This window comes from Chiloscyllium plagiosum, unplaced genomic scaffold, assembly GCF_037043375.1.
Source record: "Chiloscyllium plagiosum isolate Xiang-an unplaced genomic scaffold, Cpla_swu_hap1 HiC_scaffold_10, whole genome shotgun sequence".
In the NCBI taxonomy this organism is placed as follows: Eukaryota; Metazoa; Chordata; class Chondrichthyes; order Orectolobiformes; family Hemiscylliidae; genus Chiloscyllium; species Chiloscyllium plagiosum.
The window spans coordinates 13,144,371-13,158,930 of NW_028270148.1; the positions used below are offsets into that span (position 1 = coordinate 13,144,371).

At 38.9% G+C, this 14,560-nt stretch overlaps 1 protein-coding gene across 4 annotated transcripts in view; it reads left to right on the plus strand.

Annotated features, from left to right (window-relative positions):
- The window catches only part of reps1 (RALBP1 associated Eps domain containing 1), a 72,598-nt gene that overhangs the window by 28,038 nt on the left and 30,000 nt on the right, over nucleotides 1-14,560 (plus strand). For 3 of the 4 annotated variants that reach the window (XR_015758350.1, XR_015758349.1, XM_087991126.1), the window contains exons 5-9: nucleotides 238-400; nucleotides 6,708-6,771; nucleotides 8,552-8,706; nucleotides 11,093-11,214; nucleotides 13,951-14,031. Coding sequence is in view for 2 of the 4 variants with exons in the window: in XM_087991126.1 (XP_087847252.1) it covers nucleotides 238-400; nucleotides 6,708-6,771; nucleotides 8,552-8,706; nucleotides 11,093-11,214; nucleotides 13,951-14,031 (585 nt within the window). In the remaining 2 variants the exon portion in view is untranslated. The remainder of the gene's footprint in view (nucleotides 1-237; nucleotides 401-6,707; nucleotides 6,772-8,551; nucleotides 8,707-11,092; nucleotides 11,215-13,950; nucleotides 14,032-14,560) is intronic. The other variant, XM_087991127.1, reaches the window with a different exon arrangement.

Here is a 14,560-nt window from a genome sequence, read left to right on the forward strand (position 1 = left end):
TTTAAAACCCCCAATAAAAGTACTGAATCTCTTTAGATCTTTAACATTTATGCTGGAAATTAAATTATGCACACAAGAAAAAGTGAAAAGGTAACTTCTGACTTGTTGGGACAGATCGATGAGTCATATTCTTGTTTCACTTAAGCTACCTCATCAGTATGGCTAATTAAACTCTAGTGTCATCCTGTGTGTTTTGATTTGTTTTAAAATAATGTTTGTCTTATGGTGGTTTTGAAGGAACACACGACGGTGAGGACTGTGGCATCTGCTACAAATGCCATGGAAATTCGTAGGCAATCCAGTGGTTATGATGATCCTTGGAAGATTACAGATGAGCAGAGACAATATTATATTAATCAGTTTAAAAATATTCAGCCCGATTTGAACGGTTTTATTCCAGGTATGTTTGCAATTAGATCCAGTGTCCAGTCTTTGCAAATTCTTACTGAACTAATTGTGATCCCTGTGTTAGAGGTGAAATGGCACTTTTAAACTTTTTTTTTTAAAATACTTAGCGTGCCTTTGACTTCTTTCTTTGGATTTACCTTGGAAATTTATCAGGAGCTAAAAAATCAGAATGGTGTGTTGCCTTCCTAGTGCCAGGATCAAGGATGTCTCAGAGGGTACAGAATGTTCTCAAGGGGGAAGAGGGCCCAGTGTCATTCTACACATTGGAACCAGCGACATACGAAGGGAAAAGGATGAGATTCTGAAGGGAGAATAATGAAAGTTAGATAGGAATTTTAAAAAGGAGGTCCTCGAGTAGTAATATCTGGATTACTCCCAGTGCTGCGAGCTAGTGAGGATAGGAATAGGAGGATAGAGCAGATGAATGCATGGCTGAGAAGCTGGTGTATGGGAGAAGGATTCACATTTTTGGATCATTAGAATCTCTTCTGTGGTAGAAGTGATCTATACAAGAAGGACGGATTGCACTTGAATTGGAAGAGGACTAATATACTGACAGGGAGATTTTGCTAGAGCTGCTCAGGAGGATTTAAATTAGTAAGGTGGATGGGTGGGACCCAGGGAGATGGTGAGGAGAGAGATCAATCTGAGACTGATACAGTTGAGAAAAGAAGCGAGTCAAACATTCAGGACAGGGAGGAGCAAAGCAGAGAACAAGATAGGACTGATAAATTAAACAGCATGTATTTCAATGCAAGAGGCCTAAGAGGGAAAGCAAGTTAACTCAGGACACGGTTAGGAACATGGGACTGGGATATCATGGCAATTACAGAAACATGGCTCAGGGGTGGACAGGACTGGCAGCTTAATGTTCCAGGATACAAATGCCTCTGGAAGCATAGAAAGGGAGGCAAGACAGGAGGGGGAAGTGACATTTTTGATAAGGGATAGCATTACAACTGTACTGAAGGATATTCCTGGAAATACATCCAGGGAAATTATTTGGGTGGAACTGAGAAATAAGAAAGGGATGATCACCTTATTGGGATTGTATTATAGACCCCCTAATAGTCAGAGGGAAATTGAGAAACAAGTTTGTGAAGAGATTTCAGTTATCTGTAAGAATAATAGGGTGGTTATGGTCCGGGATTTTAACTTTCCAAACATAGACAGGGACTGCCATAGTATTAAGGGTTTAGATGGAGAGAAATTTAAGTGTGTAAAAGAAAATTTTCTGATATAGTATGTGGATGTATCTATGAGAGAAGGTGCGAAACTAGGCCTACTCTTGGGGGAAAAAAGGCAGGGCAGGCGACTGAGATGTCAGAGGGGGGAGCACTTTGGAACCAGCGACCCATAATTCTATTAGTTTTAAAATAGTGATGAAAAGGATAGATCAGCTCTAACCGTTGAAGTTCTAAATTGGAGGAAGGCTAATTTTGAAGGTATTAGGCAAGAACTTTCAAAAGCTGATTGCATGCAGATATTCGCAGGTAAAGGGACAGCTGGAAAATGGGAAGCCTTCAGAAATGAGATAACGAGAGTCCAGAGATGGTATATTCCTGTTCGGGTGAAAGGAAAGGCTGGTAGGTATAGGGAATGCTGGATGACTAAAGAAATTAAGGGTGTGGTTAAGAAAACGAAGAAAGCATATGTCCGGTATAGACAATATAGATCGAGTGAATCCTTAGAACATAAAGGCAGTAGGAGTATACTTAAGAGAGAAATCAGGACGGCCAAAAGGGGACATGAGATAGTGTTGGCAAATAGGGTTAAGGAGAATCCAAAGGGTTTACACAAATACATTAAGGACAAAAGGGCAACTAGGGAGAGAATAGGGCCTCTCAAAGATCAGCAAGGCGGCCTTTGCATGGAGATGGGGGAAATACAAAACTAGTATTTTGCATCAGTATTTACTGTGAAAAAGGACATAAAAGATATAGAATGTAAGGAAATAGATGGTGACATCTTGAAAAATATCCATATTATAGAGGAGGTAATGCTGGATGTCTTGAAACACATAAGTGGATAAATCCCTTGGACCTGATCAGGTGTACTCAAGAGCTCTGTGGGAAGCTAGGGAAGTGATTGCTGGGCCCCTTGCTAGATATTTGTATCATCGATAGTCACAGGTGAGGTGCTGGAAGACTGGAGGTTGCTAAAATGGTGCCGCTATTTACGAAAGGTGGTAAGGACAAGCCAGGGAACTATAAACCAGTGAGCCTGACGTTGGTGGTGAGCAAGTGATTGGAGGGAATCCTGAGGGACAGGATGTACATGTATTTGGAAAGGCAAGGACTGATTCAGGATGGTCAACATGGCCTTGTGCATGGGAAATCATGTCTCACAAACTTGATTGAGTTTTTTGAAAAAGTAACAAAGAGGATTGATGAGGGCAGAGCGGTGGACCTGATCTGTATGGACTTCAGTAAAGCATTCGACAAGGTTCCCCATGGGAGACTGATTAGCAACGTTAGATCTCTCGGAATACAGGGAGAACTAGCCATTTGGATACAGAACTGGCTCAAAGGTAGAATACAGGTGGTGGTGGTGGTGGGTTGTTTTTCAGACTGGAAGCCAGTGACCAGTGGAGTGCCAAAGGATCGGTGCTTTTGGTCGTTATGTAAATGATTTGATGTGAACTTAAGAGGTATGGTTAGTAAATTTGCAGATGACACCAAAATTGGAGGTGTGGCAGACAACAAAGAAAGTTACCTCAGGTTACAACGGGATCTTTATCAGATGGGCCAATGGGCTGTAGAGTGGCAGATGGAGTTTAATTTAGATAAATGAGGTGGTGCATTTTGGGAAAGCAAATCTTACCATTAAGTGTATAAGTTCTGCTAAGGTCCTAGGGAGTGTTGCTGAACAAAGAGACCTTGGAGCGCAGGTTCATAGTTCCTTGAAAGTAGAGTCGCAGGTAAACAGGATAGTGAAGAAGGCGTTTGGTATGCTTTCCTTTATTGGTCAGAGTATTGAGTACAGGAGTTGGGAGTCATGTTGCGGCTGTACAGAACATTGGTAAGGTCACCATTGGAATATTGTGTGCAATTCTGGTCTTCTCCCTATCGGAAAGATGTTGATAGATTTGAAAGGGTTCAGAAAAGATTTACAAGGATGTTGCCAGCTTTGGAGGATTTGAGCTACAGGGAGAGGTTGAATAGGCTGGAGCGTTGGAGGCTGAGGGGTGACCTTATAGATGTTTATAAAATCATGAGGGGCATGGATAGGATAAATAGACAAGGTCTTTTCCCTGGGTTGGGCAAGTCTAGAACTAGAGGGCATAGATTTAGGGTGAGAGGGGAAAGATATGAGACCTAAGGGTCAACTTTTTCACACAGAGGTTGGTACGTTTTTGAAAAGAGCTGCCAGAGGATTTGATGGAGGCTAGTACGATTGCAAGATTTAAAAGGCATTTGGATGGGTATGTGAATAGGAAGGGTTTGGAGGGATATGGGCCAGGTGCTGGCAGGTGGGACTAGATTGGGTTGGGATATCTGGTCAGCAGGACGATTTGGATGGAAGGGCCTGTTTCTGTGCTGTGTACATCTCTATGACTAAGTGTAGAAGTCAAAGTAGATTGTAATCCTTTTTCACTGCTTTTCTTCCTAGAAGAACAATATGCTTTCACTTACAAGTTGTTGCTGTAAAGGCAGCCATTTACAAAATACAAAGGTCTTGAGTTCACAGTATTACAAGTTATCATTTATTGAGTATAGTTGAAATTTTGATTTGAGGTGGGCTGTTCACCACCCCACCCACCCCATTTAATATTCACTACAGAAAAGTTTTTGTTGAATGATGACATTTAATACACAACTAATTTTGTCAGCACTTTGCAAAATTATCCCACTGTTTATCAATATAGAGAGAAATCTTGTGCAATGCAAGAGTTGAGAAAAATGCTCATAGTTTCAATTAACAATTCAAAACTAAAGCTAAACTTTTTTTAATAGCAAAAATGTTAGGTGCGCAAAACAGTTCAGGAAGTATTTGAAAAAAGCTAATCATTCCTGCATCAATGGCCTCTTTCATGTGCGAGCTTAAATATATGTAAGAGGTCTGTATTTTTAAGACAGTTACATTCCAGGTCTATAATTGAAGCTAATGAGCTGCACTTTAAAATTTTGCTACTTGCATTGGAGGCATCAATTTAGGCAGTAAATCTCAATCTTGAGTTCCTTGTTTTCAAGACAATATGGTATCAAAATACCCATCTCCTCCACTTCGTCCCACTGGAGGTTAAACAAAGGTTTTCGTTGATCCAGATCTTTTAGTTGGCAGCAAAGCCTTTTGGTTCCTCCCAGTAAAATGTTAAACAATGTGCTAAGTGGGATGTGCAATGTGCGCAGGCAGTCTGTCAATACTTATGAAGGATGCAATTGCAGCTGATCTCAAAGACTGATATCATTCCCCATCCTTTGTGCTAATGTACCAACAGTAGAAACAGATCTACTGGTAAGTAAAGGGAGATTTGTGTTAAACTATTACTAACTATTATTGAGACAACTGACCTTTTGTTGGATAACTGACCGAGTGCAGCAAAAGTACTGAAAATAGTAGTGCTTATTTTGATGGAGGAGGAACTGAATGTTGAGCTCTTCCCCAGTAGCAGGATAACATGACTAGATACTGCCAGCTTTGCTGGGTAGATGTGAACACTTCCTCTCTCTCTGGGAATGTATTCTGCAATAAAACTTGGAAATAAAGACAGGTGTAAATGAAAAGGGGTAATTTATTTTCTCAATAAAATGGCAATAACTTCTGACAGTGTAAGGGAGGTAAAAGCCACGTCAAACAACTTATCTGTTCTTGACGATGTGCAGAGCTGAGATATGGATGAAATGACAATGTTGCTCAGTGCAATGCAATGTAACATATAAAATCACTGACTTTATCGTAATCATTTTGTGCAAGTTCCAAGTAGTTTCCAAATGAGTGGCTATTTGACTCAACCATCTTTTGTGTTAGATATGAAAGACAGTTTTGTGGAAAAGGGATGGTGTTAAGAAATCTGTTGGTGTCTAACTGCCAGAATCCCAGGGACATGAAATGCAGGGTGCAAATCATCTTTAATTTACTGGTCCCTCATAGGAGCACCTCTGAAATGTTGTTGCCCTTATGAGGGAATGCATGAAATAACATCCACGATACATCCTTCTATTTGACCAAACCATACACAAATCAGCAAGCTAGAATCTGTTAGCTCCGTTATTAACACAGTACTGTATGCATGCTTCCCACAATGTAGGCTAGCAGGATCTAAAATGCCTATAAGTGTTTTCATATGATTAGATCATTTTATTTAAGTATTCACCTGATCTTTTACTGAATTCAGGATTGTCCAACGTATGTTTTTCAGTGATAGCTCATTGGGTACCAATTATTGTGTAATTTGTACTCTAGGCTCTCAACTTCCATGTGTTCCAGATGAATTTGCATGCTGAAATGATTGTCAGAACCGAAGTAATGTTCAGTAATCTAAAGTTTGGCATTGTTCACCACCTTTAAAGTATTTTTGTGCAGAACTTACCAATGTTAACTGGTATCCTGCCATGGATTTACCAGATGTAGCTAATTACAGAAAGGGATTAAACATGTTTTGACGTGAGATTTGAAACTTCAGTGATCCAAGGAAGAACTATGATTTTGATCCAAAGAACTAAGTTCATACGAAAGGTTAAAGTTGGAGAGAAGTCTCTAGTCATTTGTGCTATTGAGGGAAAATATTGATTAGGGCTGCCTAAAATCAGGCTCCATTTACCCTAGTTTAGAGGGCTACTGGAAACAAATTGCTAACTACAATTAGCAAGGAAGTGCAAGCAGGTTCACTAATCACTTTTAGGGAAGGAAACTGCCATCTTTACCTGGTCTGGCCTACATGTGACTCCAGACCCACAGCAATGTGGTTGACTGTTAACTGTCCTCTGGGCAATTAGGGATGGGCAGTAAATGGTGGTCTAGTCAGTGATGTCTGCATTTCATGAATGAATAAGACAAAGTGTAGCCTGCTGCCTCAAAATATGAAATAGTATAGTTTCTGGAGATCAGAGTAAATGGAGGCTGCAGCAATACATGCAGAAAAAGTCAATAGACTACACTTGTGGAACTGCAATGTCTTTCAGCCTTAAAGCCATCACTTACTTCACTCTTGCTATATTTTCTATATTTTTGAATCTCTATCAGAAAAATAAATTAATGAACATTACAAATCTTAAAAAAGAACAGAACAGAATGCACGGAGTCATTTATTATGAAAAATTCTTACCAAGTCTGTTACCAACACGTTCTTCTTGCAGGATCTGCTGCTAAAGAATTTTTCACAAAATCCAAACTGCCAATTCTTGAACTTTCTCATATTTGGTGAGTACTAATATCACTTGATTGATATTTAATGGATGCAACATTTTTAAGCCTTCCCATAATCAGCAACTTTGGAGGGAAATAGAAGCTCACAATGCAACTTCATTGAAGTGAGCACTGGGAAACATACTGATGGGCAGGAAATATGATGTGGAGTATTTTTTCACTACAGTAAACTGCTTGCAATCATTTCCTTTTCAGTATCTTTTTAGAGTGTTACAGTCCTCCACTGGTCACCATAAAGTATGAAATTTTTGAACGGAGGTGATATTGCCTTTTTTTAAGAACACATCTATACTAGGCTGTGTATAGTTCATCAAAAATCAGTCAGTCTGGCTCCTTGTGTAACAAGTAAATAGCTAGGTTATTGTAAGCAAAAAGCTGATAATCAACAAAGGGTTCAGTCTGCGCAGTTGAGTATTTATAAGGCACACTTAGATTCTTGACTAACGAGTCAGAAGGCATAGGAATATGGAAAGTAGAGTTGACACTACAGTCAGATAAGCTGTAGGCTTATTGAATGGTGGAGTAGATACCATGCTCCTAATTCCTGCATTCATGCGTATGTTACGGGATCCCTCTCAGCCTGACTATTGTTTTCCCTATTGCTCCTTCATAACTATTGAAAGGACACAAGAAAACCAAATTGATTGAAGTGATGGAAGAATTAGATCACGAGGAACAATTCTATAAATTGGAAAAGAGAAAGTTGAGAGTTGATGTGACTGTGACTGTTTTTAGGATTTCAAAGATCTCGGTCAGGTAGTTCATGTCAAACTGTTTCACCATATCCAAAAGAGAAGAAATGCTTGAAGTAGGATAAATTCAGAACTAATCTGGATAAATTATCTTGGTGAGTAAATGTACAGTTTATTGGTTTTTAGATTCCCTCTGAAGACATTTAAGATAGAGGAAGTGATTCACTTAAGTCCAAGTGTTGTAAAAGCATAATTAACGCTTCATTCCTTCTACACTATATTTTAAGTGTTGCATGGTTTGGAGAAACTGATAACCTTGGTTTTCTGATTCTCAATGCTCTCCATTGAATTTTTCAGTAGTGTGCCATCAAGAATTTTCAGTGTGTTTACATATCTTCAGTGATTTTCAATTTTAGCATTACAATAGCTATCCTCCTATATTCTGTGCAGCTCCAACTATTCATTGCTGTGTTTTTTCATGTAAAGATTAATGTTAATCCTTTTTCCAGATACCTGGAAAAAAATGCCAAAAGGTAGCGCACAAATCTGGAACTTCCCATCCGACTTTCTGCCTTTTGGGCAATTTCCTGTTTTTGGCTTCAATGAGCATGTATAGTCAGTCTCTACTTCACAGGCTGCTAGCAATGGAAATGTGAACCTTGAGATTTTTTTTCTTCCTGGGTTCCAGAATCCTTAATACATTTGTGAATTTAAGGACTGAACTAATTTTTATCTCTAACATATGGGTTGAAGTCCTGACCACACTACTTTGTGTGTCCGACAGAAAAATAGTTGGATACTTTCATCCAATTTCTAGAGAATCTTTTCACATTCACCATCATTCCTCAGTCAGCTCTAATTTCACTCAGATGGTCATTTGGTTGTGTGGAGAAATTGAAAGACCACAAAAATGGTTCAGTCAGGGCTGCTGTTTTTAAGAAATTGGTTTGAGTGCCCAGACAGAGGATTGGGGTGGTAATCTTACTTCCCCATACATGAAATATCCTCGTTGTAATGAAGGCAGTGTTTGTAACAAACATTTCAGAAATATTGAATTTGTCAGTGTTTGCTTTGTGATTCAGGGAGCTATCAGACTTTGACAAAGATGGCGCTTTGACGTTGGATGAGTTTTGTGCAGCTTTCCACCTAGTAGTGGCCAGAAAAAATGGCTACGATTTGCCAGAGAAGTTACCGGAAAGTTTGATGCCAAAGTTGATTGATCTTGATGATGCAGGGGGTAAGTAGCATTTGATTTCCTCTCTAATCAAGGTAATAACAAAAAAACTGAATCTCACCGGGGAGATATTCTGGTTATCAACTAATTTGATAGCAGAAATGTTATGATCCCAGAGTGTTAAAATTATTTGCTTGGTTTTAAAATGTTGTAATTGGAGATTGGGTATTTAGTAATGCGGAGTATAAACTGAACTGCACAATAGCTTGTCGTTTGTGGAGGTTTTAGCTGTAATGGTTCATCAATCTGGTATAAACCAGTTCAGTGAAACCAGACCCTGTATAGCTAATATCTACACCTACACCTCCGTATGCATTTGTAGAGAGATACATCACCGAGAGGTGCTGCTCGTCCGAGAGGTGCCTCCTTTATTAATGGCAGATTTCAACCTTGTAAATAAGGTATCTATTGATTGGCTTTGGGTTTTGTATTTGCTAGATAAAGAAAATCTAACCTTAACTTGAGTGCAATCAGAAAAATCTGGGTTCTGCCCTCTTAAGTTTCACTCAAGTGTGAAACCCCTTTAACTAATGTGTTTCAAATATGTTTTTTGTTTTGCTTAGTCATTCTTTAAAGTTCATTTGTTTGGTCTTAATGGTTGTGTGCATCTAGCTGTTAGAAAGTTTTAAGCCTTAAATTTTCAAATTGGAGGTAGTGCATCAGGGAATGGCTGCTTATAGAAAGTTAACTGAATTAATTGATAGGCGCTAACCACTCAAAATGATGCACTTTTGACCAGGTATGTTCCACTTGTACAGATATGCAGAATAGCTACATGCACATTGATTATGGGTTTCCTATCTTTGGATCAGTTGTACATTTTGCCATTACACGTGCGCACGTAAGACCATATAAGCATTATTCAAAGACTAACAAAAAAGTTTACTTGATATTGTGACCAATGTTACTCCTTCAAACAGCATTACCTGAAAGCAGATTGAGATATTTCTCTTTTTTTTTTTACTGTTTGTGGCCTTTTGTCATATGCAGTGATTGACTATCATAAGAACTACACAACTTAATGCCATCTGTGGTGTGCTTTTAAGTGACAAGTTGTGACACAAGTTATTGTGTGAATAAAAGTCATCTTCACAAAGTGTATCTTTTTCACCGTATCTTAAAGCTGAACAACCAGTTAATTACTTTTGAGTTACAACCAGTTATGCTCACTGGTCATTGAACAGCAACTGTCTCTTTTGATGGGAAAATGAGCTAAAAAAAACAATGGAACTATGCTCTTCAGATAATGAAATAAGATTTTTTGTGTCCGCTTGAACAAGTAGATTCTGTCTCAGTTTAACTTTTCATCCTAAAGACCAATCAGTGCAGCACTTGCTTAGTACAGGCTGACTCTGTATGTGCAGTATGAACAGTGCATCATCAAGCCCTTTGGGTTTGCACAAGTGTTACAAACTGAGCAAAGCTAGCACTGTAAATCAGAGTTCCAAACTGCTCCAATTAAGGAATTATGATTCATTGCCATGTATGAAATCGCTGCTTGAAATTTAATCTGGAATAGAATCCCTGAGAGTGATTTCCTGAATGTGTGAGGGCCTTAGGTTTTTTTCTTGAGGTTCACTAGATTGACCCCAAAGATGAGGGTTTTGTTGTATGAAGAGAGATTGAGACCAATACTGTCTGGAATTTAGACCGACGGGAGATCAAATTGAGGTATTCAAGATGATAAAAAGTGTGGATAACAAAGACGTGGAGAGGATTTTTCCTCTTGTGGGCATTCTCGGACAAAAGGTCATAGTCTTAGGATAAGGAGTAGTAGATTTATAACAGAGTTGAGGAGAAACTGCTTTTCTCAAAGAGTTGTGAATCTGTGCAATTCACTACCCCAAAGTGTGGTGGATGCTGGGACAGAGTAAATTTGAGGAGTTTGACAGATTTTTAATTAGTTATGGGGAGAAGGCAGGTAAATTGCAATGAGGGACATGTCAGTCAGGATCGAATGACTGAGCAGACTCAATGGGCCAAATAGCCTAATTCTGCTCTCATATTTTATGTAAAGCGTAAATGTCAGTAGTGTAGGGGAGTAACAATACGGAGACTGTTGGGTGTTAGATTGAGTGCGTGATTTTCTTGAATGGGAATTCCATTGGTGGTAGTAATGGAGAGGAATAGAGTAGAGAATATACATTCAAAAAAAGACAGGAGGAGTAATTGGACTACTATAATCCATTTCCAAGTAGCAATAGCCTGGTCATTGTTCATTTCCTTGCTGTTGAATGTTTTGCTGCAGGAAAAATAATTAAATGAAACCTCCTTTAGAATAAGCTGTCTTTTTAACCCTCGCGCTTTGTGACTTGTTTGATTCGTACATTCATCACCTTGTTTACAACTGAATGTCCTACTGTTCTTATTCGCCCACCTTCTGTTGTAGGAGTTGCTGATCGGGCTTCAGAAACTGGCTTCTCAACCTCACCGGCAGACGTGCCCCCTAGCAAATCACCATCGATGCCCTCACTAAACCAGACGTGGCCAGAACTGAACCAGGGCAGTGAGGTTAGTAGCTGATTTCTATTGTATTCCATTGATATGCATCCATCCTATTGCAGGTTATCCACAGTTTCTTGCAATCAGACAAGATCTTCCTTTTCTCCATTACTGGGTGGATACAATGCAACGTGTAATTGTAACAGAGAAGTGAACTGCAAGGCAAGTGTCATACCCGAAAATAAAGCACAAATGCATGAAAAATTACCTTGTTTATTTTCTTGAAGTAGTTCTGTGCTTTAAAGTTAAAAGGATATAACCTTGGAGAAATCCATTCCAGATTGAGACCAAATAGCCTGACTTGTACATTTAGTTTATGCTTTATTGCTGGTGTAAAATACTATTTTCATCTTCTTTTAAGTTATTCTTGCTGCATTTGCTACTGTTATTCCATCGACCCCGCAATCATCATTTCTTTCCTGGGTGCTGTGATTCCCAGTTTGAAGGCAACGTACAATATTATGAACTTATACAATGATCATTTTTATGTGAGTTTAGTCTGAGTGCGAGAGGGCTGTTAGATCATTAAGAGTGATTTTTTGATTCAAATCTGAGAATTTCTTGATGGAAAGCATCATCAAGTGCAGAAACCTTATTGGCAATAAGGTTTCCTTTAGCATCTTCATTCCTTCAGCTGAGATCTGTGAAGTTGGTTTAACAACCACTATACACTGACAATTACCTTTTTTTTCAATGAGGTAGCCCTTGCCACAGCAGTAGGGATTTGGATCTGATATTTCTGACATGTAAGGTATACTCTTCATAGAGTACACCTAAAGGTGTCAGAGTTTTTCCCTCTCTACCCCTCTTACCTATTCACACACCACCCTCATACACATTCCCACGCTCATGCTTTCTCTTTCTCTCCACAAGTGCAAGATGATTTGTGGGAATTTAGAACCGTCAAAGAGTAGTTAAGCCAAGTGGTGTTTCATTTCCTGAATTCCCAACTCTAATGTAGCTGGAGAAAAGAAAGATGTTTTGTTTCTTCTGTCCTTTACTCAGTTCCACACAATCAAGTTCAATGGGTTTAATGCAGTGATATGGCATTTGGGGAAGGTTTGAATTACTGGTTATATAAAAATATGCAGTGATTTCATAAGCAATCTTGCAAAAGATAAATGTTTTGAGTATGTCAAGAGAAAAAAAATTGTCCTTCTACATAATTTAGTCTCCTGACTAACTTGAGCTGTCCTGATGATTACAGAGCAAATATTGTCTGTGTGTGTGGGCCTGTGTGTGTGTCTTTTGTTTATTAGTTGGGGGTGCACATTGGTCAAACATCCTACTGATGTCTAAATTTCAATGAAAGGATGACCATGATCAGACAGTTGATTTTCTTGGTCAGCTGGAGAGCAGTCTGTGCTGATAGGGGCAGATTCAGGTTTCCTTAATAGTAAATGCTGGTCCGTAAAAGGTTCCCACAATCAAAGAACTATGTAAGATAGACCTGGTATTCTTTTCAAATCATGCTCTACTAACCGTTCTTTAAAGCAATCAGTGAATATACCCCAATTTATCGCCCTTTTCTGGTGAAATTTAACCCTGGTAAGGAATCAGCTTGGGAAATTTAAAATCTACATCTCATTGGCATATCCCAACCCTGACTCTCACCAACTGGTGATGGTAGTGACACTACACAAATTTTTTTTTTTTGCTGCCAAGGGAATGCTTGAAGTCAGCCCTAACAAAGTAAGGAGATAATGAATGGTTGAGGTGGGGTAAGAAGTTTGACTGGGGCCTGGAAAAGCATTTCTGATCTTCAAAGTGATGTACTTAACAAGACAAACCAAACTGCCACATCTCTCGTCTGAATAGACCAGTAGTGTTGATACCCATAACCAGGCTGAGTTAAAATTGCATCGTTTGGACGTGACTTTGCCATTTAAAACACACCATTTACTTTGTGCTCGGAAGACTTTGTGTGTTTGATTTCAAGCTCGCCAAATTGGTTGGGACCAAAACAAAAGTATAACCCCATCTTGCTTTCCTTTACCTTGATCTCCTGTCTGCACCTTTCCATCTGGCCCGTGGTGATATTAAATTATCACTCAATTTTTCTATTTGGTCTTGCTCTACAATCTTTGAAGGAACTCTAAACATGTGATCTGGGCAAAGAATGCTTGTTCCCTCACCTGTCCTTTTCCCTTATACTGGTATATCTGCAATATTTTTGCCCCTGAATATGGAATCTGAAACCTGATTGTAATTGAATTACTGTACACTAGCATTCCTGACTTGTTCTGTTGATTCGCATCTGAACTTGAGGATTATCATTCTGGTGTGAGAAGAATGCAGTGCGAGTTCTCAGTCACTTAATCTGATAATGACCTAGCTATGGAATACTGAGCATTTTCTTATTAGACAAAGTCTTGGGTTCCTACAGATCTGTTTTGGTTTTCATTAAATAGGAATGGCCTGTTTGTGCTGTCTTTTTATTAGACAGGGCACAGAAACCATTACATTGAAAGGCCTTCAATATCACTCTTCCTACATCCAACCTGCCATCTATTCAATATTTGTTTTGTTCACTGAATTAGGGGATTGATTGTTTGAAAATTGCATATGCACTGGCAAGCAGAAGGAATGCCATCTCATCAAGCTGTTAAAAGCGTTATAAATTAAATGCTTGACTTGAAATTTCTCCTTTTTTTTTTATAAACTTTCTCTGCAAAATTACCTTTATAAAAGCTTTGTGATATGTGACCTTTCTCATTCTGATTGGTCTCTACTCTGTCTGTCCAGCAGTGGGAGACTTTTAGTGAACGCTCCTCAAGCTCGCAAACTCTGACCCAGTTTGATTCTAACATTGCACCAGCTGATCCTGTAAGTGAATCACATAGAGTGGGCTATCTGATGATATGCTTTTGTTTTATTAACCCTGAGCTGCTTAAGATAACCTGCTTTTGCATGTGTTAAGTTGGAAATTGTCTGTATGTATATACTAATCAACTCTGTTCAGAGGAACTTGCTGATATTGATGCATTAAAATCTTGATTGCTTCTTTCTCTGCTGTGTCCAAATCATCAGCATGTGCTTGCAATTGAAGCTCTCTTTAATTCTAAAAACCTAATGAAGTGACATATCAACTGCAAAATAATTACTGCCCTTCGAAAGGAGACTGCATTCAATTCAGTACTTTGAGGATTTTGTTTTTTTCTTCCTTATTTTCCTTCAATTCTTAATTCCTTTCTCCCTTCTGCTGCTCACCCCTACCCCTCTACATCCTTTCTCCCTCTTGTACGTATACTCCACGTCCCTGTCTATCTCTCGAGAGACAGGGAACATCATCTCAAAGTAAGCGACAGATTATTTAAGACTGAGATGAGGGATTTTCTTTGGAATATCCTACTAC